The sequence below is a fragment of the Leuciscus leuciscus genome (assembly GCF_965113295.1).
Source record: "Leuciscus leuciscus genome assembly, chromosome: 19".
NCBI lineage: Eukaryota > Metazoa > Chordata > Actinopteri > Cypriniformes > Leuciscidae > Leuciscus > Leuciscus leuciscus.
The window spans coordinates 33523454-33551087 of record NC_138743.1 but is presented as its reverse complement, the minus strand read 5'-3'; the positions used below and the strand labels follow the sequence as shown (position 1 = coordinate 33551087).

General features: G+C 36.7%; 1 protein-coding gene across 1 annotated transcript; it reads left to right on the top strand.

The window, feature by feature from the left end:
* The first annotated feature begins 72 nt into the window (after positions 1-72).
* On the top strand, positions 73-27634 carry afg1lb (AFG1 like ATPase b). Its single transcript, XM_082147966.1, has 13 exons — positions 73-394; positions 1784-2025; positions 3256-3307; positions 3435-3536; positions 4298-4425; positions 7137-7236; positions 11028-11086; positions 18341-18423; positions 19441-19511; positions 19742-19842; positions 24965-25105; positions 25318-25431; positions 26708-27634. Exons 1-13 carry the CDS (start codon positions 286-288, stop codon positions 26834-26836), a joined length of 1431 nt encoding a protein of 476 aa, XP_082004092.1. The 5' UTR covers positions 73-285; the 3' UTR covers positions 26837-27634.

Here is a 27634-nt window from a genome sequence, read left to right as displayed (position 1 = left end):
ATAAAAGCTGTCATGGCTTGTGAAGTTGAGAATGTTATAGGTTAAAAATGGCTATTTATAACCTACAGAGTAGCGTTCATTCAGTCATGTGCCAATATTATTAGTTTTAACTTATACTTATAAAGATATATTTGTTATGTAGATGTAACGTGCTTGCTACATTACAGATGTCTTATGTGACTTGTTATATAAACCCGAAAGAACGACATTTATAGCAGTTCACCGTAACGGGATATCAAGGTGTCAGTGTAAGGAGCTCAATAAAGTTTTAGGTTTTGAATCAACATGGCGACATACGCGTCGCGGTGTACAACGCGATGTCTTTTAAGATTTATATTAAAAAAGACAAGTTTGACGAAAGGAGTCTGGTGTGAAGTGTTGAAGGCAGGTAGAGGTGAGCACAAACCTTCTTCTTCTGTCTTATGGTCACTGCTGACAACACGTGAAAACACCGGGGAATCGTTTACGTCATAATTCTTTAGGTAACGACTGGTCAAGTTATATATAACAACAACAATAATAGTAAAAATAAAAATAATATATTAATATTATTTTAAAAGTAATAACCATGTTGTAGATCAGATTATTAACTTGCGTGGTTATTACTTTTAAAATATTGTAATTATTATTTTTATTATTATAAAAATAAATGTGCTGTTGATTAACTTTTTATTGTGCAGTAGAAATATTTAGTATATAAGAACACATTTCTTGAACTTTCCCCAAATTTTAAGTCTAAGTTTAAATGTCCTATATCATATAATCTTTCAAACTTGAAAATTAGGCTATGCAACGAATAACACTTTCTCTAAGGCAGTATGACTTTTTTGATTAAGCATTTTGTGTTTATTTTTGTTATAATATATATTTGTTATATATTATAAAATGAAATATTATTTATTAATTATATATATGTAGGCTATATATATATTAAACACTAGACCTAATGGCCACTTGTGTGTTTTATTTGCCTGATACAAATAGTTCACCCAAAAAATGAAAAGTCTGTCATCATTTACTCATACTAAAATTAATCCAAACTTGTACTGTATGTCATTCTTTCTTTCGTGGAAGACTAAAGCAGATGTTTGACAGAACCCTATTCACTGCGGTCGTTTTTTTTCTTTCTTCCTCTGGGTAAACTGTCCCTTTATGCAATGCAGTGCTTACTGATCTTTTTTCAAGAAAAAAAAATTGTCACACACGTGATAGCTGTTTTACTAATCTATTGTTTTGCGTTTATCAAATACAATATGCAACTTAATGTGCATTAGGGATGCACTGAAATTCTGGGCAGATTTATACAGTAACAAAGTTACAAATAAAGTAAGTTCTAACTGTTGTGTATTCAGGTAGAGACATGTATATGTATATGTATATATATATATATATATATATATATACTGTATGTGTGTGTGTATGAGTTTCTTTATTACGCTAACTAAAAATAAGATATTTTTGAAGAATGTTGATAACCAAACAGTTAGACATTGACTTCCATAGTAGGGAAAAAAATACTATGGAAGTCAATGGCTACCTTCAACTGTTTGATTACCAACATTCTTCAAAATATATTTTGTGTTGAGCAGAAGAAAGAAATTCATACAGGTTTGGAACAACATAAGGGTAAAAGAGTAAATGATGACAGAATTTAAATGTTTTGGTTAATTAATAAATTATTATTTATTAAGTGTATTATGTGAAATAAGCGCTAAAATATTGCTTACTACTGTATATACCAGTCAGATACATGTTTAACAACTGTCATATTTTCTTTCTTAAGGGTGTTCAACATTACCTGCGGGACAAACCTCTACATCAGCACCTCGGGCTGCCCGTGTCGGACTCGTCAGCCACTATGACAGTCTTGTCCTCTCCGGTTCGCTGCGAGAGGACACTGAACAGAGAGCTGCTCTTCTTCAATTAGAACAGTTAAACAGAGTGATGACAGGCTATACCAACACCCCTATCCCTCGACCTAAAGACTGCTCACAGAGTCAACCCACCTCAGAACTGGAGAATAAGGTAAAACCAAGTCAAAGTAGAATAAAACGTTGCAGTCCTGAAGAAATTATGTCAAATGAAAAAGAATACAGAGATGTTAATGAGCCAAACTGAGCAGTGCATTCTGTCACTGTTTACGGTGAAGAAAAAACATAGCAGTCCAACTTTCAGACAGACCCCAGCACTTGCACTGGGCCAATGCCTAATTTGCTGTGGGCCTGTTATTTGTAGGTCAAAGCAGCTTCAGCCTGTTTGTGTTTGTGGGGGTGGAGAGTGGGAGGAAAGACCAGACCAAGCAGTTGCTGGATCACAGCACAGCCCCCTACTGAGTCAGGACACCCCACCTATCCCTCTTTTCAGTAATGAGGGGTCGCCATTGTCTGGGAGAGAGATTCCCAGCTCCACTTTTAATGTTGGGAAATAAACACAAACATGTGCTGCGATGTGCTCTAGTCTTGATTATTTAGGACAAAAAGGGCACTTCATTAGGTGAACTGAACAGTGCAATGCCAGGAATGAATAAATTAATTTGTAATAAGTTAATCACTATTGAGAAAAGTTATTATTTCCCCCAAAAATCTAATCCCAAGTCATTGTTTATCTTAAGCATTACCAGAGCAAACAACAGTTCATTTGTTGCGTTAAAGAGAACAGAGCTTTTCTACCTAAGAGTGTTGGCATGTGAACTTTTTCCCCTTGGCTGCGTCCTGTGAAAGTATAGAGCATGACTCCACCTTGTGGACCCGTCCCTCACAAGGCCTGTGTCCTCTCTCGCTCAGTGTCTTCACTGTGTTTGTCCACTCTACCGTGACTGGACCACTGCCACCAGCCACAATAACGAGCTACAGAGCTCTGAAAGTCAGTGAGAAGTCACACGCTGTCATCCAAGAACGCTGTGCCTCACTGCTCAAACAGCATTCACCCCTCCGAAAACAATCAGAGAGGATGAGGTGAATACGGGGATAAGGATGTCGGCTCTCTGTCTTTCCTGAATGATCAATTGTCTGCAGCCACAGACAGTTCTGGGTTGGCTCATCAGACACTTTGTACTCTGAAAGTTGAATGCAATGCAGATATTGTTTGGAAACTTTAAATCAAGGGGACTCTTAATCATTTAAGAGTTACCTGAAAATGTTACAGTGTGTGACCAAAGCAAACCTCAAGATGTTTTTATGATGTGAGCTGAAATGTGCTAAAATGAAGCTTTTTACAGCATTGAGGAAGATGATTATATTTGCTATTATTTTACAGGAGTCCCCAAGGCCACATCCCCCCCACGGTTACTATATTCATGGTGATGTTGGTAAGTTTCAGTTAATACATTTTTAGACATAATTAGTAATTTTAAACATGCATACATTGAGTTTTGAGGGACTTTATATTGGAGTGGCCATTAATGCTTATTCTGTTTTCCGTTTTATAATCAACAGGCACTGGAAAAACCATGCTGATGAACCTTTTTTACTCATTTGTGGAAAACCCAAGAAAAACGAGGGTTCATTTCAATGGATTCATGTTAGATGTGCATAGAAGTAAGTTCTGACCAGGGTGACCTGTTTCCAAATGTGTGGATACATAAAATGTTCTCGAACACGGGACGGTCGTCATATGCACTACTGTTTTAAAAGTTTGGTGTCTGTAAGATTTTTAAATGTTTTTGAAAGAAGTTTCTTGTGCTCACCTAGGCTGCATTTACTTGATACATTAAAAATTTGTAATATTGCAAAATATTATTACAATTTAAAATAACTGTTCTATTTTGATATGCTAAAATGCAATTTTACTCCTTTTATGGCAAAGCTGAATTTTCAGCATAATTACTCCAGTCTTCAGTGTCACATGATCCTTCAGAAATCATTCTAATATGCTGATTTGGTGTTTAAGAAACATTTCTTAGTTATCAAACAGTTTTCAACTGTGATAATAATGATTAATATTTATTTCAGTGTTCCATGTTGAATAGAAAGTTCAAAAGAACATTTTTTTTTACATGGAAATCTTTTGTAACAATATAAATGTTTCATTTTTTATCAATTTAATGTATCTTTACTAAATAAATAAAAATGCTGACCCCAAACCCCATTACCTCATTTCATATTAAGCAATAAATAGTACTATTATTTGTACAAGTAGCTTACTATTTGTTTTCATGCATGAATAGCAATTAAGGAAAATAACAGCATAAAGCAGAATAGTTTGTTGCTTTTCCTCAGCGATTAAAATTGGTTTTCATTTAAGTTTTGAGAGCATTTGCCTTTATTTATATTGATTTTAATTTGTGCATTCCATTCAGGGATCCACAAACTGAAACTGAGCCTGCCAAAGCGGCGGATCGGTAAAATGACAGTGTATGACCCCATCTTTCCAGTTGCCATGGAGATCGCAAAGGAAACCTGTCTCATATGCTTTGATGAGTTTCAGGTGAGGGCAAGAGTTGGGAAATTGAGAGGGTGAAGAGTTTTGAAAAAATTGTTGAAGGATGATAATGCACATTCACTGTGTGTTGTGTGTGTTTGTGCATGGGTGAAGGGAGACCACAGAAAATCCCAAATATACCGCTGTAAGTAAGAATCAGCAATGGTATTTTTATGATAAAATAGTTAATCTGACCAGAGTGTCGACCAGCACTTCATAGAGCTATAAGTCTTGCTTATTTTGGAGCCATCTAGTGGAGTCAGACACTTTCACACAAAGCTGAAAACACATGCCGGGGCCACAGATAATCGAGATGAGGAAAAAAAACTAGAAATAAACGGAAAACAAAAGGATGAGGCAAATTAAATGTCAGATGTAAAATTTTGAAGATTTAAACCCATTTCTGAAACTGTAATGAATATTTTTGTCCCGGTGCTCGTTCTCTCACTGCTTAAGGATGAAGGGCTGCTCTTTTTATTAATGGCTTTTAAATTGAAATGCTGATCACATTAATTTTATTAATTTAGTTTTGGATCTCGTTATAGTCTGGAAGCTCACCTTCAATCTATTTGCCAATCGCTAGCGGCAATATGGAAGGCACTCACATTTTGTTTATGATGCATAGATGAGGAGCTGACAGCCCCTTACCAATCAGGAGCCACTGCCACTTAAGCATGCAAATGAAGCATCGAGTTTCACTCGGCCCCTCTTGCTTCCTTGAGTGAGGGGTAATGGAGAGCGACTATGGCGGGTCGCATGCATCCATGCCTCTTAAATGCTAATGAAATTTCTCCATTCTCTTCATTAGTCCGGCATCATTATCAGTAATTTGTAGCCTTCCCCTTTTGTCCCTCTCCACTCCCTTAATGAATGCAAGGTATTGAGAGAAGGACCAAGAGAGATATAGAAAGAGGAAGAGCAAGCAGAAACCGCTTGAGGTATTGTCTCAGGCCCCTGTCAGTCTCCGGGGTGAAATTACTCATCGACGGAGTTGTGTAAGTAAAGGTTTAAGATCAAAAGAGTGCAATTTGGCACCCGTGTGCGCCACACAAAAGTGACTCTTTGCTGGCATAATTGGATGCTCATTTGAATATCCGCACCGTTGTTTTCGCTGTCGTCCACAACAACCCCACACAGAGGGCTTTCTTGCACTCACCCTGGCAATCAATACCCAGAGACTAAAAGTGTGTGTGTGTGTACACACGCGCACATGAGTGTCGCGGTGCCTGCGTGACAAACAAAAAACAAATACAGGACGGATGAAAAGGTCATAATTAAATGACTCCTTTGAAATGAAGAAGAGAAGAGGACGGTTAAAGGAAATGTGATCCAATTTATGCCGTAGCACCTCGTCTTTGTAACCGACCACCCTTCTGACAACACTCGCACGCCCTCCACCTTTCCCCACGTAAGGCCGCTATAGACGTTGCTAATTGGGTTTGATGGGGCCGAAGGTTTAATATGCAAAAAAGGGAAACACTTCAATATAAGAAAAACAACATATGCTGGGGGTATGGCAGTCATAAGTGTGTCCTTCTAAGAATAGTAGAGCTCAGTAAAAGAGGAGATCTTCTGCATGACAAAAACATCCCCGGCCTCAAATTTAGCTCCTCGCTGCCAGATATGCAAATGCTCATAAAGTGTCAATGCAAAACAAGGAGAAATTTTGCTTTTGACTAAATGCATTTCAACCCTGAAAAAGTAGCAGAAGCATGGGAGAAGATGAGAGCGGACCATGGTCGATTGCGTTATTGACTAAAGGGCTCCTTTTGTCAGGGGAGGGTCAGCGGCCCCTGTGTTGCTGCAGATGTGTGTGAGGCAACAGCTCGCTGCTGTGAAAAAGGCAACGTTTAAATGATAATAATGAATGATGATGATGAAAATGATAATAATGAAAGAACCACTCATCCTCTCGCTTCTGAGATTCAGGGACAGCCATGCCAGGCCCTCAAGAGCACAATGGGGACCGCATGTGTGTGCGTGCGTTTATGTATTTGTCTCTGTGTGGCCATCTGGCTGTCATTGTGCCACTGATTTTACCTCGAAACACTGTTTATTTATTTATGTATTCAATTATTTACCTTTTTCAGCGCTTTGGCCACTTGTCCTTGTCTCCAGCAGAAAGCCGCGGCTCTGTGTGGCCATTTTACAGTCAGGTGGAGTGGCTTTGTGTCTGTCCTGCTTCTGTGTGCGAGCGCGTTGGGGAGGGTGATGTCAAAGGACCTTGGCCGAGGCTTCGGTTTTAAAATGTAACGACACCTGGTTTTCGCTCATTCATTCGTATGTACACGCATGAGTACACATGTATGCGCACAATTGTGGTAATTAGCTCAAGGCAGAGGAAGGGCAGAGAGGACAGAGTTGCGCCTCGCTCATCTTCAGCTGATACACGGTCACCTGCGCTTGCTCCCGTAGTGTCTGACGGTCCTGCCTCGAGGACAGTACGGAAGCAACAGCTGCTTTAAAGTCAACATGGGATGAAAACCAAACCTATTTTTTGTATTAATACGCATTCATTTAATACACAGTTTGGCTTCAGACAATGAATTTGGGGCCATAAAATGCAGGTGAATTTGATCTATTCCTGTGAACCGAACTGATGGTATGCTGCTTTTTACATGAGCTGGAGAAAGGAAATTGCTGCCAAAGTGCTGCCAAAAATAAATCTTTCCTCAAAGTACAATGAATAATAATCACTTTTTTCATTTGTTTTTCAGGTGCTGGATATAGCGGATGCTATGATTCTGAAACAGTTATTTGAGGGCTTGTTCAAGTGTGGAGTCGTGGTTGTGGCTACCTCAAACCGACCACCTGAAGGTGAGATGTCTGGGTAATGTCGAAGCAGTTTATGTGACTAACATAAAGTGGGGTTCAAACGTCTGGTTCCAGGTCGCAAATCTGCAATAAAAATAAAATGTAATATTAATCCCCCGGGAAATCGACTGAAAATATATTGAAAATTTAGCTGTCATTACTTCATAACTTTTCACTTTTTAAAATTATATTTAGGTTTAAATAAATTATCTTTATTTTTTATTTTTTTATTAACTATAAAAGAAAACCATTAAATATAATGTTTGGGGTCAAAACAGGCATTTTAAATAATAATATCATCTCACTATATTACTGTTTTATTGTATTTTTCATCTAATAAATGCAGAGTTGGTGAGTATAAGAGACTTTCAAAAACATTAAAAAAACATACCGACCCCACATTTTTTAACTGTAGTGTAAAGAAATGTATTAAAATGAACTTTTTGTAATTCATCATAATTTTTTTGCGAACACATTCACATCTGAGAGAAATCACAGTAGTTTATTCCTTTCATTTCCAGGGTTAAGTGTGTGTTTTCTGATACTGATCTGTCGCCTACACAGCGCACATGACTCTTGTACTTTTTCACCTTGTATTGTTCTCTACCAACTTCTCAACAATAGACCGCCGTACTTTTCTCACTCTCCTCAGTCTTTGTATGGCCTGAAAGTAAAACATGTTCCTAAACTACACGTCCGTCTCGTGTTCTAATCCAGTTCTGGACCGTCTCGTGTGTCAGTCTCGTGTTTCTTCCTTTTTACTCTTTTTTTTAAAGTTCACCTCCCCTTTTAGTCACTCCTTGGTTAATCTGTGTATTTTGATGCCATGATGTTTGAGGTCTATTGATAATCGGCATAAAGTCTCTCACTCCTTTTCTGCTTTTTTTATTGCTCTCTTCCTCTCTCGCATACACTCAAACACCTGTCATTGGCTGAAACTAATCTGAGAAGTGTTAGTCTGAAACACAATGATGACTGCATCCCTCTGAACTTTAAATCCTTCGTTTTTCAGTTAACCTTTTATTTTCAATATGCGTTTTGGTGTAGCTTGAGGAATAATTCACCCAAAAATGAAAATTCTGTCATTGTTTTCTCACCCGTATGTCTTTCTTTCATCTGTGGAACACAAAGGGCAGTTATTTAGCAGAATGTCCAAGCTGTTGTTTTCCATACAATGAAAGTGGATGGTGACCAAAGCTGTTCTGGGAAAAAAGCAGCTTGGACAATCTTCTAAATATCTCCTTTTGTGTTCCACAGAAGAAAGTAAGTCATACAGGTTTAGAATGACATATGGGCAATGTTTGGGTGACCTATCCCTTTAAATCATGCAGAAACTTCAACCTCACCGGCATCAAAGATATCTTGCCTATACGCCGTTCTTTTGTAGGCAACTTTATTTGATATCCGCTTGATTGTGAGCAGTTACTCTTTTATCTCTCTCTACCGTTCCCACTCTTTTCTTCCTCTGCCTCATTGTTGATTCAATAGATGCCGTTTTTTGCAATTGCTGTGATGTTACATTAAACTGGAGAGCAAGAGTGATAAGGGTAGAGATAAGACAGTCCTTCTGCCTTTCTGTCTTGGAGCGCTGCTAATGTCTCGTTGTATGAAGTGGCCTTGTGTGCCGAGTACAAAACGGTAAGCGGCAGTTACATAAAGAGACCCTCTCCTAACATTAACCAGCCACTGAGAACAAAGCTTACGCTAAAACTTAATAGCCATCTTATTCCATTTTAATTAGGTGACTAATGGATAGACTGGTACACATGAAAGATGGGAGGGAGAGAGATGGCACCAAGAGAGATTGCTCGTTTATTGAAATATAGATGCTAGGCTGAAGAGCCGCTAAAGAGGCTCGCATGTTTGAACTTGGATGTTCATCATCACCCAGAACCATTTCTTCAGGTAAAATGAGGGTAGTGGATTGATAAATGTGAAAAAGGGTGCTCTTCACTTCCTTAAATCTTTAAATGACCCTTTAGTTAAGCACTGGTGTATGGGTAAATAAACTGCCGAAAGAATGTATTTTTTTTTTTTTTTTGAAGCATCTGGATGTCTGTCGTTTTTATTAAAATATTATATTATTTGCTACAATAGATGATTAAGATTCATCACATATATAACCTGGGAAAAAGTTTGATTAGAAATGTTATTATTATGTTTAAACATAAACTGGAAATAGTGACTGTAGTCACCTTAAAGCAGTGGCTCTCAACCTTTTTGAGTCCAAGGCCCCCCTGTTGTCCATAACAACATTCCAGTTAGTCATGATTTTCTGAAAAAAGATTGATAAAAAAAAAAAAGTAAAAAAAAAATGTAAATTTCTACCTGAAGAAAAAAAATATTATATTCATAAAATGTATGAAAATGCCCATGGACTTTGCAGGCAGCGTTTGCGCATGAAAGGTACCTTGCGAAACTGATTTCGGACAGATTTCTGAGGCAGCATAATGGTTTAATTAATCTAGAGCAATAAAGAGCGAGCTTTGGTGAAAACTAAGTGAATATTTAATTACTACAATAGTAATTTCACACCAGAAATGATATCAAAAGTGGAAAACGTTGGTCAAAAACGTACATTTACACACAAACTGACCACCAACTGCAACTTTCAGACGCCGTCTTTATTTTTCTAGCTCAACTGTCACAGAATAGAAAGCATGGGATTGTGGGATATCAAAGACAGCGAAGGATACATTTATGCTGCCTTCAAAAATCGATACAATTAAGGAATCTCATTAGACAGGACGTGCCATGATGACTTCCTACCTTGGGATGCGTAATCCTAAGGCTTTATCAGTTTTCGCACGCAGCCTAAAAGTGGGATAAACGCAGCCCTGGTCTTGGAGTCTAATGAGATAATGAGCAAATTCAGCTGTTTGATTAGGAAGAGTTCGAAAATGTGTAGTGTTGGTGTGCCTCCAGAAACAGCATAATTCATGTATTATGAACGTATTCTGTAACTTTCATAACAAAAACTTTTTTTATAAAAAATAAATAAAAAAACTTCTGCTACTTTCTAACATTAGAAGAGTAAATTATCACATGACCACTTTCACATTGTGCTACAAACTGAATGGGCTGTTTACATCGAAATCTGAAGGTACAGCAGCCAAAAATGGGGAGAGAGTAGGGAAATGGCCATTAAAAGTATGAATAATGGCTTTAAAATATCTCTCAGTATGTAAGGGGGATCCCAGTTTGCTTTCCTCCTGAATCACCTGAATGGTTGTCATAAGTGGCCTCCAGATCCCTAGCTTTCATTTGTTCTTTCACAGGAAGATCCATATAGTAAGCTTTCATTTCTTGGGTGAGAACTGGCCAAACGACTCTCACTGGACTGTTTATTGCTCAACATGCCTCTGTTATGACAGTTCGGTTTCCTTTATATTTTCTTGCCCACGGCAGCTTTAAACAAGCTTTTACAGCACAGACCGAAGCATATACTCGTCACGGTCTCTTTACATCTGTGTGTGTGTGTGTGTGGCTTATAATGCCTGTGTGGCTAATTGAAGTCTCTATTCACCGTGATGCAGGTTTATTGTCTGTGCAGAAAGAGAGAGACTTCTTCTCTTGAGCTCATTGTTTGGGAATGTAATGAATTTCATGTACTGCCTTTCTCCAGCGCTGCCCACAGAAATCAATTTCTGCCTCTCCTCGTCCCTTTTGTTCCTCCTCCCTTCCCGTTCCTCACTTCATCAATAGACACTTTATTTGCCAATCATAGATGGAAAATGACATTATGAGGAGGCTAAAGAGTGAAAATAACCAGCATCTCTCTCTCTCTCTCTCAGAACTGTACAAAAATGGGCTTCAGAGGGCTGCTTTTGTGCCTTTCATTGGCGTACTCAAGGTAAAGACAAAGTCATTCTCTCAGTTCATTTATTTATCCTTTCATTCTATCTCCGTCCATCTCTCTTCATGTTTCCTCCTCTGCTCTGTCTGGTTTTTGATGTATTTTATTCACAGGTAAAAATACACAACCTCATATGTGTTTGCAAAAACACACACAAAACAGAAAAAAGACAGCTTTGATCATACCTGGAGATGAGAGCAACAGACTGAGAGAGTGTGACAGACACACACGGAGGCCGTTTAATGACTGACGTGGGTTGGCTGGAATGAGACACCATTGCGGGAAGCTGCTTGCATTTCAAAGTGCGCCCGGCCATGGACGCTAGCAATGCGCTGATCTGCTTTGCAAGTTAATTGTATTATTTTAAGCAGGTATTGGCATTATCCTGTGTGCTGTCTGGGTAATTACCATCATCCTGCGACAGCTTTCCATCATAAATAATCAGACGATCATTTTCAGGCATTTTACAGCTGGCCACATTCTTGCACATTTGATTGAGCTGAATGCGTTTTAACATCAGACGGCTTGTTTGTGGCTGTGACACTGTGAATATAGGTAACATTTTCCCCATGATTTTCCTTTTTTTAATTTTTTTTAGATATTGAGCGTGCTGTTAAGTCGTCAAAGTTGTGAGGGAAGCACAAATCACAAAACAAACCCGTCCTTTACATGTTCCTTTTCTCTATGTGAGCTTGAAGAGCGACAGAATAAGAGGATGCTTTGATGACTGCCAGTACAATGTCTTTCTAATCCACTTTATATCGTAGTATTCCTCATAGTTAAAGGGCCCCATCAGCAGAATATGCCCAAAAAAAAAAAAAAGCCACTAGACGCTTCATTCAGCTTGTGATTTTTCTCAGTTTGACCCCTGGGTCTTTTATGTTCAGTGGCCCAGCATAGTCACTCTGGTTCAGCCGATCTCTGTCAAATCCCTTGGGTCCTTAAAGTCACCCTCTATTCTGGCCTGTGCTAATCTTGCCTGGTAAGAGTGCTGAATGCCCAGCGCCCTGCCTTGCACCTCTAACGCTCGAGCTTCTTTGTTAGGCCATCTGGTTTTGGGGCAACCTAGGATCCCAGTTCAGGGTAACTAGGGTGGCCCAAGTGCCTCCTCTCATGTCTGGTCAACCCTAATAATGTGTGACAGACTCACTGAAATGCACTCACTGGCTCTTGTTCTCCTATATCTTTATCGCTCTTCAGGGTGGTAATACTTATTTGCTGACAAATATTATTGGATTCTTGTCACTTTAACTCAATTCAATATGATTAATCATGAATATATAGTTATTATATTTATATTAAAGGTATTATAGTATAAAGTATAAAAGTTGGGGTCAGTATTTTTTTTTTAAAGAAATCAATAGTTTTATTCAACAAGGATTCCTTATCATTATGATCATTATCATTGATCGAAAGTACAGTACAAACTTTTACATTGTTACAAAAGATTTTTATTTCAACTTTTCTATTCATCAAGGAATCCTGAAATGTGTATATATATATATATATATAATGGTTTCCTCAAAAATATTAAAAAGCACAACTGTTTCAACATTGATAATAATAAGAAATATTTCTTGAATATATTGTAACTTTGTAAAATTGTAACTTTGCCATTGCTGAAGTAAATTACATTTTTATATATATCTATAGATAGATAGATAGATAGATAGATAGATAGATAATGTATATTTATTATGTATGAAACAAAAGCACTGAATAGAAAGGTGTCTTTAAGTGACTTTAGAAGCCAATATATTGTTTCATACATAATAAATATACACTTCTTTTATACACCTACACTACATTTCTTTGAATGAATATTGATATACATCATTAATTCATTGATTTTTATTTGATAGACCTATTTATTATTCATAAGTAAGGTCAAAACCCCTTAGACGCATTAAAATAGAGGTGTGATGATCTTAATTTCACTCAAATGTCTCTTAATTTTTTTCTAACTGCTGTTCCCTATCTTCCTTTGGTTGGAGCAAATGGTAATGTCTAGGTCTTGTGTGTGTGTGTGTGTGTGTGTGTGTGTGTGTGTGTGTGTGTGTGTGTGTGTGTGTGTGTGTGTGTGTGTGTGTGTGTGTGTGTGTGTGTGTGTGTGTGTGTGTGTGTGTGTGTGTGTGTGTGTGTGTGTGTGTGTGTGTGTGTGTGTGTGTGTTTTCATGGTGAAGGTCTCTGGTGGATATAAGGATGAGTGTATGATGATTGAATGACTTGAAGATGGAGCAAAAATGAAAAGAGGCAATTTATGTTGGATGGCTTCTAGTGTTCCACTGACCTTTTGTTAACCTCCTATTTCTAATATTTCTTATCATTTTCTTCCTTCAAAGCCATTTTATCGTAAACATGTCTAAACCCTTACAGAAATCTTAAAGTAGTTTTGAAGAATAGTTAACTAGATGGACAGACACACTTGATCTGATTAATTAGAGGCAGTTAATAAGAACAGACCCATGAGAGATATCTAATCTCATAAACCATCCACAGAGAGTGGGACAGAGAAGTGGTTGCCAGGAATGCCGCTGTCTCTTCTCTTGCTGTTATTCATTTTCTGTCTGATTTTGTGTGTAAAGGCCCATTTATACCAAGTCCAATACGACTAAGAAACATTGGTAACACTTTACAATAAGGTTTCATTTGTTAACATTGCTTAACTACATTAGTTAACAATGAACAAAACTTGTACAGCATTTAATGTCAATGTTTACTAAAACAGTTTTAAGGTCAAATGTTGCCTCTGTTCGCATTCATTAATGCACTGTGAGTGTGAACTAACATTAACAAAGGTTCATATATTGCTTAGGGGTGTAACGATACCCTCGTCACGATTTGAAACATCACGATACTAAACTCACAATACGCTATTATCACAATACTACAAGACATATGGTAAAAAGGTTGATTAAAATGCTAAATTTGGTATTGCATTGTGGGTGTAAATGAATAGGCTTGGACTTGGTGCTGGTAACCCAATGCACAGGACAATAGAGACACCAGAAGAACAATATTCATGAATCTGAAGCTGAAAATACAGAATTATTTTAGACGAATATGCATGTACTCTCCGTCACTGACTAGATATATTTAAAAAAATGTAGTGCACTTAAGACATTTGGCATTATCAGGACCCACATTACATTATTATTATACATTATATATAGTAGTTTAATGTTGCACTGACACTAAAACTCTGTAAACTTGATTTTGTTCTCACAATTTTCATTTTGGGTGAACTATACACAATGCATATCACTATCCACAAATACATATTGTTGCATTTTTGTATTGCGATATTTTGAGACACCCCTAATATTGCTCATTGTTAGTTAATGCATGAACTAAACAAATCCTCACTGTAAAGTGTTACCAAAATATTAGAATACAAAATATTTTTATACTCGCCGCCACTACTCGCACTGATTTGTCTGATGATACCTGAATGGCAATGTTATCTTATTAAATGATTTGTTAAGCAAAAAAAAAATAACAGTAACTTTAACAGTACAATAGTTTGGATTTAAAATCTTGTTGGCTCTGTCAAAACTTCTGGCTTTGGTGTGAATAAACCTTAAGATCAACATCTGAGGTGACTTGACATTCGTTAACAGTCCCTCAAAAGATGTTGTTTTGCCAAGTCACCACTAAAGTCGGTCAGTCATGTTTTTAGCAGGCGCAGATTAGCCAAGACTGAGGAGCGAGTGATTGTGATGGAGAGGATGAGAGCTGTGGCCTGTGGCCTCCGCCGAGGTCTGGGGGGTCCACGCTTTCAAAGCGAGGCAGATGTTCCAAGGGTGATGTTTCTTTAAGAGTCCTGGACAGGGCAAGGAGAGGTTGTGAGAACATTTTGAGTATGTTTTGAGAGCGTTCTGAGTAACTAACAAAGCCGGTTACATGTAAAGGGAATAGATAATTAGGCGTAATTAGTGCGTTCACGTCGTTAACCACCCCCATTGCTCTCTCTCTCTCCCTCTCTCTTTCTCTCCCTCGCACACACTCACTAGTCACCTAATCTCTCAATACATTCACTCAAGACACGCACACACACACACACACACACATAGAGACAAAATCACACACCGCAGTGGTAAAAACACTTTGATGTAAGAGGAGTCGTCCTGGACTCAAAAGCATAAAGGCAGTGTTTTAAGCTGTCTCTCGTTCTCTTTTTACCCCGCCCCTGCTTCCACCCCCCCTTTTCTTTTCTCCTACCCACAGAGGCTGTAAGACACACAAAGATGAATGGACTACAACCTTTCCCCCCTGTCCCCCTCTGCCACCTCTCTTTTTCAGTTCTCCCACCGCGCGCTCCTTAAGCCAGGCTCTGTCAATCCGCCCCTCTTCCTCCCAAACAGGAGGGAAAAAAGCATCAAATGTTTTTGGCTGTCAGTAATGAGGTAGTGGACCTCATCAGGGTCCAATCGCCAGCTATCCTTGGCTTTTGTTGGAGCTCAATGGCAACCCTTGCTTTGAAAAACTCAAAGGCAACTTTTTTGAGGAGTGGAGAAGAGATAGAGAGAGAAAGAAAGAGCGAGAGAGAGAGAGAGAGAGAGAGAGCGAGAGAGCAAGACAGACAGAAAGAGAGACAGACTTCATTCTTATTCTAAATGGTTGTGCAGGGAAGCTGTGGGCATCCAGCACATGCAACGATAAGAACTCGGCATGACTTTAAAAGAAACTTTGATTAAAACTTTTACTATAAAATTGATATATTATAATTATAATGATAATAATAACATAAATAATCTTTTTTTTTGTCAGGTGATATGTGACCCTGGACCACAAAACCAGTCATAAGTCGCACGGGTATATTTGTGGCAATAGCCAACAATACATTGTATGGGTCAAAATTATAGATTTTTCTTTTATGCCAAAAATCATTAGGATATTAAGTAAAGATCATGTTCCATGAAGATATTTTGTAAATTTCCTACCGTAAATATATAAAACATTTATTTTTGTGAGTGAATGCAGCTCAATCGCCAACATAAATGGACAACTTTAAAGGAGATTTTCTCAATGTTTCGATTTTTTTGTACCCTCAGATTCCAGATTTTCAAGTAGTTGTATCTCGGCCAAATATTGTCCTATCATAACAAACTATACATCAATTGAAAGCTTATTTATTCAGCTTTCGTGTGATGTGTAAATCTCAATTTCATAAAATTGCTCCATGTGACTGGTTTTGTGGTCCATGGTCACATATGGACATGCATGGTATTACAAAAACTAAAAATAAATTATTATTATTATTGGGAAGAATAAAAAATAAAAAATAAAAAAGGTCATATTGCCAGGTAATGTGGATATTTATGGTATTACACAAATATTATTATTATTATAAAAAATAATAATTTATTTATTGTAATATCTTTCAGGTAATTTGAACACAAAATAATTCATTTAAAAAGTTATTTATTTATTCATTCATTTTATTTTGGGAAAACCATGTAATATGTCCATGTTTCCTGACAGATGCAACTGAAAAGTGTGTTTCATGAAATAAATAAAAAAAGTCAGGTGAGCAGACCACTCTTCTGTAGCCAATTAGAAACACAGCCAATCAGAAACACTCTCTACCTTTCAATCATTTTACATCTTGGAGGGGATGTGCTGTTGCGCAATAGACTAGCTAAGTTGGTTAAAAAAAGTTGTCAAAAATTGGCCAAATTATCCATTAAACAACATTCATAAATATTTTTACTGCCAGCTATCTCAAAATCTCAAATGATGTATTTTCCATTGCCATTTTAATTCCGTTGAAACACGTTTTAGTTATTTTATTAAAAGGTCAGTCAGTTATGAGATCCTGCACATTTCGAGGGTGAAAGCCGAGGATGCGCGTCAGAGTTGTGTGGCAAAGTGCATTCTCTGAGTTGAGAAGGCCAGATGATGAAGATCTTTAAAGGAGTTACGAGTCTTTAATGAACCCCATCAAAGACCATAATCATGCAATGATCCACAAGAGGACGTGTCTTCGACTGATTATAAAGAACCATGCGCTGGAATCATTACTGATTGTATTTCTCTCCCCCCTCTCCTCTCCTCTCGATTACTCTCCTGCGAAATGGCCCATCAATTGTTAAGATATAGGCCTACTCATGGACACGGAAAGTTTTTCGAAAAGAAGAAAGAAATAGACTAGGGTGTGCAGAGGAATAACCCATTTTGATGTCTGCTGGGTAAAGCGTGGTTGTCGTGGCCGCGGTGGCTGTTTACATGGCGGCCTGGTGACAAGGTCGAGCAGGGTTGATGAAGTGACACTTTTCCTTTTGTGTTCTTCTGCTCACGGTTTGTCAGCCTGTCATTACGGCTGATTCAGCCAATTTGCTCGGACGTGGAACTCTGCGCTCGAGAGAGAAAAGTTGACAGCGCTGGAGAATGGGGGGAAGAGGCGAGAGATGCGTGAAGAAGAGGAATAGATCGCTCCTCTCACGCTCTGTGTGGTGATTGCTAATTATCTTTAGTTCAAGGAGGAGGGTGGCGGAAAATTCACTGATTTCATAATTCGCTGGAGCTGTCATTGAGGACTGATTCAGGCAAAGGCCTCTCGCCTAAATACCACATATTATCCACATCCTGTTAAAAATAATCACCCTTCCTTTTCATCAGTCATTTTTGTCATCGTTCCTCCAGCATTTTGTTTCGTCTGAATGTTTTTTCCCTCGTCACAGAGGTTTGATGCACTCAGTCAATCTGTAAAAGTGAGCACAACTAACATGTTTAACATTGCTGACATAGTTGGTATACGCATTCATTTAGATTAACATTACTTTTCAATTATTTTAGCATTAGGATAATTGCATAATACAGTAACCAGTACAAACGTGCCATTATAAAATCTCTATACGTGCATTGTGAATGATAACGTTGATCCCTTAATTTTTTACACGGATGTATTTAATAAGAACGTACATGAGATTATATATTGTATGTAATCTGTTAATACTTGGATGTTAAAACAGTTTACAGTAGTTCAAAGTCATTAGAGAAGGTCAAACTTAATGTAAGGCGTAAACATATGGCTTATATCAGGATTATATGTTGTGAATGTTATTTTGTTATAACAATTAAAATGAGCGCATTAGTAACCGACGTGTCGCATTGTCGCCCCCTAGGGGGGGAATGTGTATTGCAAGCCAAAATACACACAAAACCGATGTCATTTTAAACTTACTCTTGAAACAATGTCACTTATTTTTAACCACTTTCTTTTCCCACATTTCTATCTTTGCTTTACAGGAGCACTGTCATTCTATCTGTCTTGACACTGGAATAGATTACCGGAGAAGGAAAAGGAAATCATCAGAGAGACTATACTACATGTAAGACATGTAACACACTCACTGTTAGAGCACTGCACAAGAGATCAACATCACATCAGTGATTAATAAAAAGCTGTAAGATCGTTTGGAGCAATTATAACACACTACACTAACGTTTATGATTATTATTATTTATTTGTTTGTTTTGGATGTCCTGGACTTAGAAATGTTATGGTTTATACACATACTTTTCCTGAATTTTTAGTTTTTTAAAGAAATGAATACTTTTATTCAGCAAAGATGCATTATATTGGTCAAAAGTGACAGTAAATACATATAATGTTACAAAAGATTTCTATTTCAATATCTTCAGATATTTTTCAAGAAACGCTGGAAAGAAATAGTTTTTTTTTCTCACACAGATATTGCAGCACAACTGTTTTCAACATTGATAATAATAGGAAATGTTTCTTAAGCACCAAATCAGAATATTAGAATTCATTTCGAAGGATCATGTGACACTGAAGTTAAGTAGTAAAGCAATTATATATTTACTTTATTTTGTGCGTTCATATTTGAGATGCAGTAGGTTAATATATTTTATTTTCATTCTCACTACAAGTCTATTAATGGAACAGTTATTTTACCAAACATAAATGTCTCTTGCATGAAAAATGGCTGGTAGATTTATAATAATTTGTGAGTTATGAAGTAAAAAATGTTAACAATTGCCCCTGGTCTCGATTACCGGGTCTGAGAAGAGAAAACGGAATTACATGTCATGAGCGCACATTAATATAAATATACACGCCGTCTTTTTCTGACTTATTATAAACCCTTTATCTCAACAGCTGCACTTTCAGAGGATGTTTAATATGCATGTGTTTGTTGACACCTGATTGCTGCTCCCTCTTATTCACACTCTCTCAATGTTTGCGTTTTGAATCCAACATCCTGTTCCAGGAGGCACTGTGAAAATTCAAACACAGGCCTTCAGCACACACCGTTTGATGTGACCACTTCAAACCTGGTTAATTTCATATTCAATTATCTCTCTCATTCACTCGCTTTCCATAGATCAAGTGAGCCTGATGCAGAGAATGCTGTCAATACGCTGTTTGAGGAACTGGCCTACAGACAAAATGATGGTAAGTAAGTTAATTTGCCTTTGCATAGATGGGGTTTTAAGGTTAAGTGTGGATGTTTCCTTGACTTGATGTGTGAGGTTTTATCTCGTAGTTGACTTAGATCCTATATAGTTGGTTAGATTTATGTTGACTGCTTTGATGTGTAGATTAACGTTTCAGTGCTAAATTGTTAGATCTTTCCAATGCATATTCAGTCTAATAACTATATGTCTACCTCTAACCATTGATAGTAACCAGACCAAGGGTGTTGAACGTGCAGGGAAGAGAAGTAACCTTGAGCCGGACCTGTGGAACCATTGCAGACTGCACCTTTCAAGAGCTGTGTGAGCGAGTGAGTCTGTAGAAATAGGCATAAAATGCTGATTTGAGATCTGGTTTGTGGGGTATATTTTATCAAAGTTATAAAGGGTTACATTTGGAACGGCATTCTAGCACCTCATATCCTCCTGAGACTCAGAAAAAATAAGTTTTTTGAATTTAGTTTTTTTCCATGTCATCACACTGTTTAGAGCACAATAAACAAATGGTAAAAAAAAAAACATTTTTGAAAAATAATATTTTATTCATACGTTATGCTATGTCCTCTGTAGTGGACGCCAGGACTAAGTTGTTTAAAAAATAAAATGACAAGAAATTATATGTATAGGCAAAACCAATGGGATTTTTTTTTTTCAATCACCAATACATTTTGGGGTTTCAGGATTTTTTCAACCAAAATTGATATAAAGATTATTCTCAACTATGTTATGAAAGAAATAACGGAATGAATTGATACACCATTTTACTTTATGCAATATGTGGGTAAAATGGCCGTAAATTAATATTCCCATTCAATGCAATGTATCTATACACTCTATCTAATTTGCACATTAAAGTGTTCTTGGAGCAACATTTAATGAAAAAAGAAGTGTAATAATTGGCAACATTTTAATAATATCATCTAATATTTCATAGGAATATTGATGTATAATTTATTTCCATATTCACTTGTTGTGTCTCACAAAATGCCTGATAAAGACGATTTAAGTCCTGATGTCCTTTACAGTGGACACACGTTTGAAATCAATGCCCTCTTCTGTAACAAAGTATTTTTTTTATTTGAAACCCCATAACAATTTCCAATTTAAATTATAATTACAATATATTATCATATTTCCATAAGAATGCTACATTTGATCGCTAAATTAATGTCAGACATTAAAGACCAAGGAGTTGTTTTCATGGTGAAACCTCCAAACATTTGGTATCTCTGAAAAGCCCTGAATGTGCTCTTCACAGGACACCCAGGTGTGACATGTGACATGTATGATGTCAGAGAAATTCACTAAAATATAATGTCCACTACAGTGGACATAAGTCTATTCTTGGGTCCCAGGAGGATATTCAAAAAAGAGAAACAAAAATATTACAAGCTTGTTTGTCATTCCATATCCATGTAGTCAGTTTATTCTCTTTCCCTCTTCTAATGTGGCCCACTCAAAAATAAAAATAAAACACTCAAGCAGGTTTTGAATCCACTCCATAAGTTAATTAGCTTGTGTATTTCATTTGTTTTAATTTGTTATTTGCATAATTTTTTATTTGTTTTATAGCAAATATAATGTATACACTGCTGTTTAAAAGTTTGGGTGCAATAATATTTTAAGATGCTTTTGAAAAGAGTTCACCAAAGCTGTATTTATTTGATTAAAAAAATACAGTAAAAAATAGTATAATTTAAAGCTGCAGTCCGTAACTTTTTTTGGGTTAAAAATGATCCAAAATAAATTAAGCAAGTACATAACCAGCCAGTGTTCAAAACTATATGCTTATCTAAGCTCGATTCAAAACGGTTTTTAATTCCAGTGGTACTGGTGGATTTCCGCAGGAAATTCGAGCATGTCTTTGCGTCATTACGTCACATCTGTCCACATCAAGAAGGAGTCTCGGCTTTGTTGCGTGTGAGGATGCTGGAGGTGGAGAACTGGAGATTCACCCGCTGTAAAATGCAAAAGACTTCGGACTTCGGAGTGGCTACAGAAAAAAAGAGACCGTTTATATTCCAGTTTTAAATATGCATCTGATTACGGATACGTGTGTTTGTATTTCAAAGAGAACCAGTTCTAAGGAACATTAATTTATTGGTATGACAATTAAAAATTAGACTGCACAGAAATTGAAACTGAACTACAGGTAGCCCTAATACACATTAAATATAGTCACGCAATGCTGATGTTGTTAAAGGGGTGATGAACTGAGAAATCAATCAGCTTTTGACATATAAGAGGTCATCATACAATAAGAATATCCTGTAAGTTTCAGAACTGAAAACTTCCTTGTTAGTCCAATAAAAGCTTTTATAGACACCAGGCACAGCGAACCACAGGTTTTTAAAAGTGGGGATCTATGACATCAAAGGGTATCAAACCCCGCCTCCGCAGAAGAAGATCAATGCCTACTTCAACACTGCCTGTTTAGCCCCGCCCACAACTGTTATCCAATCATAGCAGTGGGCGTTTACTTCCAAGTCTTCAATGTGGCACGCCCATAAAAACTGAGCTTTCAGGAGCTAGACTCAAAACCAGGGTAGAAAATAGCCTATTACTTATTCATTTTTTATGTTTTTGAATGTAAAAACCAAGCGAATGTCATAAGTGGACCTCAGACAACAATATAAAAAATTTTAAAAAGCCAGTTCATGACCCCTTTAACATTAACAATTTGAGAACAAAGTATAATTTGCACGGTTTGACGTGATATGATGAGCGATCGTTAGATTTAATCAGCGCGATTTACTGCAATGCTTTTTTTCCCTTAGTTGGTCAGAATGGATGTTACTTGTTCATACGACATTTTCCGGTGAAAAATCCCAAAAGTAGAATCTGTGATTGCGAATGCCAGGATCCACACGAGCGCAGAGACTGACAGCCACACATTCTCCTCAAAACATTGGATTCATCCGCGCTGTGCCGTGCCGAGGCACAACACACGTAAAGTTGATCATTCTGCGAATAACTGCAATTGCAGATTTCGAACAGAGATGGCGACAAAGAGGAAAAACTACGGACTGCAGCTTTAAGATTTTATTTTATTATATTTTAGATTTATTTATTGTATGATTATTAATTATAGAATTTATTCCTGTGATGGCAAAGCTGAATTTTCAGCATCACAGTCTTCAGTGTCACATCATTCAGAAACATTTCTTATTATTAACGATGTTGAAAACATTTGTGCATAAATTTTTCAGGATTCTTTGATTAATAAAAAGTACTTTTTTTTGTAACTATACAAATGTCTTCACTCTTTACTTCGTGATCAATTGAATGCATCCTTGCTGAATAAAAATATTCAGATTCCAAACTTTTAAACCGCAGTGGAGTAACAAATGCATTTCAACACAGGTGATTATTATTGGAATGCGAAGGATGTCAAATCTTTCTTTTTTACCCTCTTACCCAACTTTCTTTTTTTTGCAGTATCTCTCTCTGCTTTTTTCCACTTTGTTTTTCATATTTGTATTATCTACTACCACCACATCCATCATACCACTCTCCTGATACTATCGCTGCCTCCAAAATCGTGCAGGTACTACATTTGAATTTGAATTTATTTTGCGATCGTCAAAAAGTACGCTCTATATAGTATGAATATGGGTAGTATAAATTCGCCTTGCCATGTTGTTGCTGTCACGTGACCTACCAGCGTCAGTTGCGTTGCTTCACTTCCATTCATAAATCCCCTCCGTCGGCCTCCGTCATATTCACACTTCAGAATCTCTGTGACTACTATGTATTTGAACATACTACTCTTTTGGCCTACTGCTTTTCACATGCTATATAGTAGGGAATTATTTGATTTTAGAAGCAGTGTATGTAATCGCCCATGACTTCATCCATCCATCCATAACTAAGTTTATCATTGCAGCCCTGTCTATGGCTAGTCTAAAGCCAGCTTGTATTTGTGTGTGTGTGTGTGTGTGTGTGTGTGTGTGTGTGTGTGTGTGCTTGTTTATGTATGTAACCTTGGACTTGGTTTACCAGTTTGAAGCTCCCTTTTTGTTTGTGAAGGAAAGAAAGGATGAGTATGCTGCTCTCTAATGGAGCCGAGGCACTGTCTCTGTGTCCTTCAGTGCTTTTGAGAGTGCTGTTCACTGCAGTGTTCTGAGAGTGTGAGTGAGTGTGTGTGTGTGTGTGTGTGTGTGCGTGTACATGTGTGGATTTTTCTGAAGAGTCCTCAACAACTTCGTCTTCATAGTCAGGCTAATGCAGTAGGGACTATGTCAGCATGTGTTAATGTGCTTTCCACTGAGTTACCACAGAGGTACATGTTACCCAGAGAAGATACAGAATATAGGGGGAAATAGAAGATTAGAGACAAAAATTGAAGAGGGAATAAGCACATGAGATGAGAGAGATGGATGGGTAAAAAGGTATGTGCCAAGGTTTCAGAGACAACATCAGTGAAGTTTCCCTCTCATTCAGTGTCACGGTGGAGAGACCCCTGATGCTGAAGCAGATGAATGTGTTTTTGTGTGTATATTATACTATACTTAAAACAATATGTGTTCAGAAGTTTGGGCTCATTAAGATTTTTGAATGTTTTTGAATGAAATCTCTTATGCTCACCAAGGCTGCATTTATTTGATCCAAAAATAGTAAAACCAGTAATATTGTGAAAATCTATTAAAAATAATTGTTTTCTATTTTAATTGTTTTTTATTTTAAAATGTATTATAATTCCTGTGATGGCAAAGCTGAATTTTCAGCATCATTACTCCAGTCTTCATTGTCACATGATCCTTCAGAAATCATTCTAATATGATGATTTGATGCTCAAGAAACATTTCTTATTATTATCAGTGATGAAAACAGTTGTGCTGCTTAATATTTTTGTAGAAATCATGATTAAAAAAAAAAAATCTGGATCCTTGAATAGAAAGTTCACAAGAACAGTATTTAATTGAAATGGAATGTTTTGTAACAATCTAAAAGTCTGATCAATTTAATGCATCCTTCATGATTAAAAGTATTAATTTCTGACCCTGAGTGATACTGTATGTGTATATACATGCAAAATGAATACTTAACCCAAAAATAGGTTATATCATCATTTACTCACTCATGTCGTCCATATCCGTATGACTTTCTTCTCTTTTGAATAATGTAGTGACTTTTTTTCCCCATTTAATTACAGTGAATAAGGACAAAATATATATATTATGCGAAAGCACAAAAAACAATTAAATATTATTTATAAAACTTTTCATTATTAATTCTAAAAGTGTTTTTCTGAAGCCATATTATAGCTGTGTGTGATTGAAATTGAAATCATTAAATGGGTTTGAAACGACATGAGGATGAGTAAAACAGAATTAGTTTTTTTTTAGAATACTAACTATCATAGAAAGTGAACGTTTAATCATTAATGTTACCTAATCTCTTCATGTGTGTCTGTTTATTTGTTGTTTAAAGCCGCTGGGTGCTGGTGATTATTTAGAAATCTCACGGCAATTTGACACGGTCATCATACGGAACGTTCCTCACCTTTGGGTTGGAATGAAGGACCAAGCTAGACGCCTCACCACACTCATTGACAACTTTTACGACCAAAAGGTAACGTCACAAGACACTGACCCAGACTTCCTGAAAGCTCACGTAGGCCTTAAACATGTCCGACTTCAGAATTAAAATCACGTGATATTCATGTGCAGTCCTCAAATACATTTGTTTCATACCTTTGTCGATTTAATCATAATCTCCTGTGTAGGACTCTGTTTGCACCAACATATGTACAATGGCTCACTTTCTATGTGTAAAACCCTCAGGTTAGGGTGGTGATGTTGGCTGATGCACCGTTAGACCTCCTCCTTGATCAGGGACCGATGACTGGAGAGGAAGCCAGGGATCGCCTAATGCTAGATGAACTCGGCCTGACCGATGTAATCACAACACCCTTAAAACCTCACATTATACTTCTGAAACTATATCATAAACACATACTGTCAGCATACATTAATGTAGCATCAAATACAGTATCTTCCAAAAATGCTTCCCATGACAGTGTTATTTTTTGTCTAATTTATATTCTATTTCAGTATTTATTTTTATCCTTAGCTTTTTATATTTTCAGATTTAGTAATTTGCTTTTGTCCTTTTTATTAGTTTTTGTAATAGCTTTCATTTCATTTTATAAACATTTTAGTACTTCAACTTTCAGTTAGTTGCCAATGCAACATTTCTAATTTTCGTTTTAACATTTTAGAAGTTATGTAATATTTATATTGTATTTTATTCCAGCTTTGTTTCAATTACCTGAAAACTATTTTTAATAGGTCATGAAGAGGAGTTTTCAATGATTTAAAGGGGTCATATCATACATTTATATTATTTTATTTATTTCCTGAAGTCGAATTGTAATGTTAGTAAAAAAAATGTATACCATGTTTCCACTCCATTTTCCAACCTCTCTCTGCCTTAGAATTTAACAGGCCATTTTTTTTCTCTGGTTCCTTTAAGACACACCTCTGCATTTTGATTTCCTCTTTATAGAGTGGTGCAGGGATGACATATTTGTTGGCCAGCCCAGAAGACAAAAACCCAATTGTATTTTTTCATTGGCTTTTGAATAATTGCACAAAATAAGGTCTGTGACTAATGAAACTGTGTGTCTCTTGATTCTTGCACGTTTTGTTCATCGTGATAATCTTCACAAACGAAAACACCTTTTGAATGAATTTTGAAGCGTAAATAATGCAGAGGTCAAAAGCTAAACGTAGGCTATAAACGAACTACACCACAGTCGCATGGCTTCAACGTCACCATCACTAAGCTTCTGACAACTCTCTCAGTCTTTGCTTAAAAACATTGTCCCTGAAAGTTGACAAGTAATAAGTGTGTGTGATTATAAACACAACAAGGCTTTGAAAGTGATCTAGAGAGTAGATGAGTTGATCTGTGATGTTTAATGTCCCCGACAACCTCTGTTGTCCTATTTAGCCACTTGATAGCAACCGCTTTTTACAAGACAAGTAAAAGTTTTTTTATAAAATCACAAGAGGATATTACTGATGTAATATCTGATGATATTATGCATGGTTATGTATTGATATGACCCTTTAAAGTTGAGAAATCTTTATTTAATAAGCCTTGGTTCTTTGCTAGTTTCTGTAGAATGGCATTTGTAATTGCTCTCCTGCCTATATTTCTTTTGTTCAGGAGGCCAGTGAGCGGATGACACTATTCACAGCGGATGAAGAGGTCTTTGCCTTCCAGAGGACAGTGTCTCGCCTCACAGAGATGCAGACAGACCAATACTGGATTAGTGGGGATCGGAGTCTAAAGTAAACTGAAACGTCCTTGTAGTTACTATACCTCTTAGGAGAGTCCATGTGACCTCCTAAAACATTTGGGGTGGTACATTTCCAACACCATAAACAGACTATCAGCCTTATTACTACTTTACCGGAAATCGGAGTCATCCATATGCTCACAGCATTAATATGCAAAACTAAATGCACATGCTGCCAAATGAGTGGATGTCTAGCACCCTCTAGTGGATGATGTATTCTGCAGTATTTATTATAGGTAACACTTTATTTTACAGTGTCCTTGTTACATATGTTATATGTACTTACCATAGTAATAACAGTAATTTATGCATAATATCATGCAGCTAACCCTCAAACAAATCCTAATCCTACTATAGAAAGTACATGTAGTTAATTATTATTACTCAGTACTTAAATATATAATTACACTGTAACATGGACACCTTAAAATAAAGTGTAACCTTATTATATTATGTAGTTTGGAATATACTCAGTTTGTGTGGGAGAAAAAAATCGTTCTAAATGTAATGGCAAATATATGTGAATGCTTTGTCTAATGTGAAATTATGTAGTTATAAAAAAAATAAAGAAAAGAGATATAAAGTTGAAATTGTGATATTTTTTGTCATAATTATGACTCTCACAATTCTGACTTAAAAAAAAAAATAGATCGTTGAAATTATGAGAAGTCATTATGACATCAGTCAGTTTATGTCATTATAATTATGATTTACCAAAGCATGATATTTTTCTGATGTGGCAGAAGTGGGCTTCCATACTTATGTTATTAAAATGCTTACAATAAAACTTTAAG